Source organism: Triticum dicoccoides, chromosome 3A (assembly GCF_002162155.2).
Source record: "Triticum dicoccoides isolate Atlit2015 ecotype Zavitan chromosome 3A, WEW_v2.0, whole genome shotgun sequence".
In the NCBI taxonomy this organism is placed as follows: domain Eukaryota; kingdom Viridiplantae; phylum Streptophyta; class Magnoliopsida; order Poales; family Poaceae; genus Triticum; species Triticum dicoccoides.
Genome location: NC_041384.1, coordinates 433886319 through 433892815, shown reverse-complemented (window position 1 = coordinate 433892815; position 6497 = coordinate 433886319). Strand labels below are relative to the sequence as shown.

Below are 6497 nucleotides of genomic sequence, written 5' to 3'. Positions count from 1 at the left end.
AACAGAAGGAGGAAGGGGATTACAGGAGATTTCTCCGGCCGCCGTGATCGTCTTGCCGTCCCTGAGATCAACCACCGACAATCGCCATGGCCGCTGCGAGAAGGGACGGGAGGAGAAGCGTCGAGGGGCAGAAACAGGGGAGGGAGCGAAAAGATACTTGGATTTATGAGAACGATAGGACCCACTGTCAGTCCAACTATTTCACCCTCTTTCCGCCACATATTCAATCCCAGTGCAAACAAACGTCTAAAGGGCCGGGATAGACCGGGATAACAAAAGATAGGGTGACAATTTCAGGGATTCTGACTTCAGGGTTTGATTCAGACTTGGAGAACGAAATCAAGGTTATTTTTAGACTTTTTCCCAGTAAGAACTCCACCTTCCATGCATCCAACGAAAGGTACCGCGGCTCACGATGGTATAAACACATATCATAAGGTCTCAGTAAATCGTGCTCCACTACCACGAAAGTGATTCCGCTCTTTTCGCCCATAAGGAAATTCTGTGACTAAGTAACTGCTAACTTTCTGAGACAAACACATCATCATTAAATTTCACGATCTATGTGATCGATCTGATCAAACAAAAATTAAGTGTGATGCACAGATTTCAGACAAAAAATAGCACCGTTTCACAGATGATAGTTTTGGCACCAGTTACAACGGACGTTTTGCACTTCCATACCACAGATGCACAGGTATGGCTTACTCTATTACCAACTGTAGCTCGCAAAACTAGGATAAGTACTTAAAAGCTAACCTGCCACGCAAACAGCTTACAAATACGGAAACAGAATCAAGAGCAACACACAATAATCCGACCGACAATGATTTGCAAGTCTGCAGCCAAGTTAACACTCACGACCCGACCAGGATTTACAACATGGATGATCTGGATTCATTAATACTCCCACTTCTTGAGCTCCATTCCATCAGGAGGGCTTCCTTCAACCGTCTTTTTCCCGACATCCTTCCAGTTGGTTGAGAGAACGGTTCCATTAGACTCCACCTGCAACACCAGATATGTTCAGACAGCAAGTAGTAGTATATGATCTCAGTTGTGACCTTTGTCAGCTATGCCAACACAGGTCAATTGACAAAAGGGGAGCCACGAGGATGGAGAGCACATACAAAAGACTTCATCATTGCTCTACGCATATCTTCATCAGCATCACTGTAAATTTCACGGAAAAATTTGTTCAATGCAGCATCACCATCAAGTTTTTCATCCTTCTCCTGAAACAAGCTCAAAATCATGAGAAACTTCAATGGTAGTAGGGCAGTAGTGAAATGAAAGGCTCAAAGATGATACAAGCTGCACACACACACACACAAACCTGTTTTTTCACTTCAGCTTCAAGCTTATCCCAGTCCTTTTTGGATTTTGATGACGGATAAGATGGCCTCTGGGCTGATTCAGCTGCAAAACAAGGAATACATGCAATGTTTCAGTGACAAATGGAAGACAATGCAATATAACACTAACCCAGAACTCAGATTTTGTATAGAACTGGTATGCTGTTCATCTAAAACCCAGCATCACATACACGGTTCAGGCTTAAAACTACCTTAGTAGCCATTCTGCCAGCTTGAAAGCTACATAAACAGCCTGGGACTGAAATAGTAGCCATTCTGCAAGCTTAGGAGTCAGCACCAACCAGCATTTTAGTTAACTTTCTTATAGATCTGTTACCCTCAGTGTGCATGGAAGTATCTTTCTCACTGGGACTGAAACATGCCATAAATTTGCGCTGGTTTAAAATATTTTCAGTGATCATCTTTCATAAGAAAAAATTGTAGAACACAATTTACAGAGGGAGTAGTAATCCATACAAAAGCTCAATCACAGCAAGGTTATCACTAGACAAGTCAACAATTTTGCTCGCATTCAGCCCTCAAGGAATTACCTGGTACATTTATCTTCTGAGGAGCCTTTGGTTTACCAGTATAATCCAATGATGTCCAAGTTACTGGCTCAGCTTTTGCAAGGCGCATTTCAACCTTTGTAGACAACACAGTATACTTGCACTTATCTGGGACGATCTGATTGTCAAAAAACAACAAAATTACTGATGAATGTGCAATAGCTCAACCCAGTCAGGTATACACCACCACAAGTAAAAACAGTTACATAGAGAGAGCGTAATTGATTCTCAACAACTTCCATGCATTTAGGGAACAATCCAAATACAGGAGTTCTCAGTCATCACTGTAAGTTGCCAGATGGAGGGAGAAACAAACTATATCCAATCAACTGACAAGTTTGTCAAAGGTGCTACTCGGCAATGAACTATTGACCATGTGTATTTCCACACCACATGAAAACTTGGGCCCTTAGCAATCAATTTACTTTGTCAGTTACAATATCCTACTTTATCAGCAGATCAATTGCTGTTCCTAGAACATAAATTTGAGGATTAACATAATAAATTAGTTGTTTTAGAAACAAAATTAGTATATTATATCATATAAAGAAGACCTCATTCCATCTCCGTGTGTAACTGACTAACAAGAGAGTACTCCCTCCGTAAAGAAATATAAGAGCGTTTAGATCACTACTTTAGTGATCTAAACACTCTTATAGTTCTTTGCAGAGGGTGTACTGTTTAGCCTGGCTTCGTCGTTATATCCATAATCATGTATTTCCAAAGTTGTTCATAAACATATATGTGGGAACCTGTATGTGCCACTCATGTTCTAGATAAGGGTGGAAAACTTGTTTGAGAGGGAAAATAAATAAATTATTGATTTTCTGTACTGAAAGTTGTATTTACAATATATATCTCCTATAAATTCGTATTTACAGATTAGTTACTAACAAAAACATGAAAACTATGCTTTTGAGTCACCCTGCCTTGCGTGTATGTTCTGAATATTTAGTACCTTCTCTTACCAAACAATGCATCATACAAGTGACATAACAGATACAGCATGTACTGTTTGCATTGTGTTCATAAGTAGCCACATACAGGTTAAAAAGATGAGGAGGTACCTTTGAAAACAGACGAGGCTGAAAATGGTATGGTTCCTCACCGGGAAGTTCAATTGAGACACTCAGCTAGAAAGTGAAGCTAGATTAGTCAACACGGTGAAATGACAATTGATTTGCAAGAATAAGGCAAGGGAAACACACCATCTGTTCACCAAAGTCAACAACCACGCTGTCAGCTGGAACACCCTTAGCAAATATAGTCAGTACCACTTCTGTAGGAGTATTGTAGTAGTCATGCCTACAACATCAAATGCATTGCCAGAAAATGTTAGCATCCATCCACTGTTTACAGCATAAACATTTAATCATTCCTTAGATACACTAGTATTACGCACACCTCTGACGATGTGAATGAGGTGGAAATCAAACATAAATTTTAGTGCATGTAGTAGATGTCCCCTCAAATTTAAATGGGCTCATACATAGAAAATAATTTTTTTATCATGGGAGAAAGAACACTACTGAAAGAATTCTGCACCAATTACCTGTATTTGGGCTTGCTTGGCACTTCCATCGTTGGCTGTGCATTCTCCATATTTGCACCATCCTGGTCCTCAGCTTCAGTAGCCACAGTTGTAGCCCCGGAAGATGCCCCCGAAGATGTAGCTGAAGCAACAGCCGCAGCGGCATTCTTTACTGGCACCTGGCTAGCCTCCTCTGAACACATAACAAGTTAATGACACCCCAGCAGTACAAGTGTGGGTAAGAAAGAGCAAATGAAAAGATCATATGCAGCTTCAAAAGTGTTAGCACATCCCGAAAACTGGATGATGATGCAAGGCTGCTATGGGAGATTTTAACAGATCACAATAACTCAAAAATTGGGAAAACACAGAGGACATACATTCCTATTATGGCATGCCCAATAAAGAATCACTATATCCATTAGGCAATTGCTGAGCTAAATATGTTTGACTCACCAGCAATACGATCATCACACTCCTTCATCAGACGAGTAAACCTCGAGTCACCAGATGCATAAGAAGAACCCACTTCAAGAGCAGCCTTTGCAGTTTGGTATTCCTCCAGCTTGATGCAAGCAGAGCTGCATAGAATTATTCTTGTCATGTAAAAATAAAAAGGCAATAGATGGCAGTTTGTTCTAAAATTTATGTTCAACTGATGAAGCGAATAAATGCATGACTGACCCCTTCCGAAGGTATGCTTTATGCATCGAAGGATCAAGTTCAATTGCTTTGTTGGCATCAGCTACAGCCTCTGCAAGACAAAAATTACCACGCGCTTAGTACACTATATTGTGCAAGTACAAACAGACAATTACTATCAAGTAACAAATAAAAAAGGCATGATCTAACTATTTCAGTATGTCCACAAATGTAGGTCATTGTAGCCATTGGCACAAAAATGAAGGAATTAGCCTCAATGAACATCATGCCATTCTCTTGCTCCTAAATGCCCTGATTATTCTCTTGATTTATGTGTTCTCTACTTAAGAAGAGCAGTTGAGACTAAGAGAGATTTATGTATTCTCTACCCAAGAAGAACACTTGAGACTAAGAGAGACACTCAATCATGAGTTATGATCATAGGGAATAATATGAATGTGAGAGGATAATGCTTAAAATAAACAAACTATATTTGTAAATATAGTGAATGGCTAATTGAGCTTACATGATCTTTCATGATGGATAGTTAAATAATATTCGGGGATAAAGTTTACAAAATGAGTTCAACTGGTAATTAAGAACTGAAATGACATTGTACTCATACATGGATGGTGTGGCACTAACATTTTGAACATTCTAGACGTAAAAGGGCAAACAAATAAGCCACATGGCAAGTTTCGAGTTTGACAAAGAGCAGACCAAGGCTTCATTAATATGCAACAACAAGGAAACAACTATAGATCACGGACAAACAGGGATTAGGTGCTAAGAAATTCTGCAAGTACATAAACATGGTTATGAATCATAAGTATTACTCCATGCACAACAATGTATCTCTTGAATCTGCAGATGTCACTATTATATCTTTTACTTCATATAATCTACAGATTTCACTATTATATCTTTTCCTTCGTAGATAGAGTAGAACAATTGTTTAATGCTATTACTACAATTACTATTGCATTTTTAAAAGCACAAGGCTTCCACCAAGTCAGAAACATAGATATCCAGACCTCACTATGCAGGGAATCAAATTAGCTTTTTGTTCTCAATTTATGAAGCATTCAAACAAATAACCTCATACAGAGGAAAATTTACATACGATTTTACGATAGTTAGTTAATGTGATGCGATTTCTAGCATATCAAGGAGTGGCTTGTAGCTGCCTGAATAATATTTTTACACAGGCAACATAGGGATACTTCGGTTATCACAAAGAAATGTACCATTGGTTACAAATTGTTGCCAAACACAGGGTTTTTTCAAAGGCAGCCGTTGTTCATGGCACTAGGCTGGAGAGGAAGGTCCTCACCTCCTTGGCCATGCTAGGACACCGAATGTAACTTCAGGAGGATAGCATGTATTCCATATCCTCATAAACTGAGCAAATAGGCAAAACAAAAGCACGCACCTTAAGAAAAAATCCATATTATGATACGACAGCTCTACATTTGGATGGCATTTTACTTTACATCATGAGGATCAAAATGGAGTTCTATGCAACAACTCAATGATACATGAACAAGTAATAAAACAAGATGTGCGAACAACCAAATACTTATTCAGAATACTGAACTGCAAGATAACAAAATAACAATACTCCAATGATGATACTACCCAGATTCTTTATGGTGGTTAAGTGCCTCAGAGTTGATATAAATATAACACTTTACATGCCACCACATTAGATCTCGTTCCTTTTCAAGGTTAGGCTAAAGGCTGTGATGTAGGAACAGAAATCAACAACAGGCATCTTAACAACCAGAGATCAAACAACCCACTAATAGAATCTCAATGTTAGCACCCGTTTTGACTAATTTCGCCAACATATATGAGCAAAAAGCAAGCAATAACTGTAGCAACTCAACAAGTGCATATTTTTTTTAGGGCGCAAGTCGTGTAATGACTACAGTAAACACGCTGGAATGCTATTCTACCCCATTACATTCCCTAGCCTATGCAAACTGGAAGTCAATCCTAACTGTAAATGAGAGGGATTCAACACACTTGTACGTCAACACCTGCACACACAGAAGCTATGTGTGCTGACACTAACGAAACAGACTTATTTCACACAAATCAGAGCAACCCCCAAAGGTGCCATCTTTGACCCACCGACACTTGGCGTACAACACAAGTAACGTAAGGATTCGGAACGAAAACAAACCGAGCTTATTAGGGCCTAACTCGCCGCTTGAACCCCACAACTAACGTAAAACCGCACCGCCGCACCGACAACGCAACAAGCGACGGCGAATCGAACTCATCTGCTCCCAGAACCAGACGCAAACATCTCATAGGGGGGCCTAGCGATTCCATCCACATCCATGCGGCAAATCATGACAGGGTTCGGCATAAGCAAACGAATCGAGCCGCAGG

General features: G+C 39.8%; 1 protein-coding gene across 1 annotated transcript in view; it reads right to left on the bottom strand.

The window, feature by feature from the left end:
* Window positions 1-589: 589 nt before the first annotated feature.
* The window catches only part of LOC119272379 (protein SGT1 homolog), a 13433-nt gene continuing 7525 nt past the window's right edge, over window positions 590-6497 (bottom strand). Inside the window, exons 2-10 of the mRNA XM_037553883.1 lie at window positions 4140-4209; window positions 3912-4036; window positions 3477-3648; window positions 3133-3229; window positions 2992-3057; window positions 1907-2042; window positions 1337-1419; window positions 1131-1235; window positions 590-1008 (exon numbers count right to left, since the gene is read on the bottom strand). Of these exons, the coding sequence (XP_037409780.1) occupies window positions 901-1008; window positions 1131-1235; window positions 1337-1419; window positions 1907-2042; window positions 2992-3057; window positions 3133-3229; window positions 3477-3648; window positions 3912-4036; window positions 4140-4209 (962 nt within the window). The 3' untranslated portion in view covers window positions 590-900. The remainder of the gene's footprint in view (window positions 1009-1130; window positions 1236-1336; window positions 1420-1906; window positions 2043-2991; window positions 3058-3132; window positions 3230-3476; window positions 3649-3911; window positions 4037-4139; window positions 4210-6497) is intronic.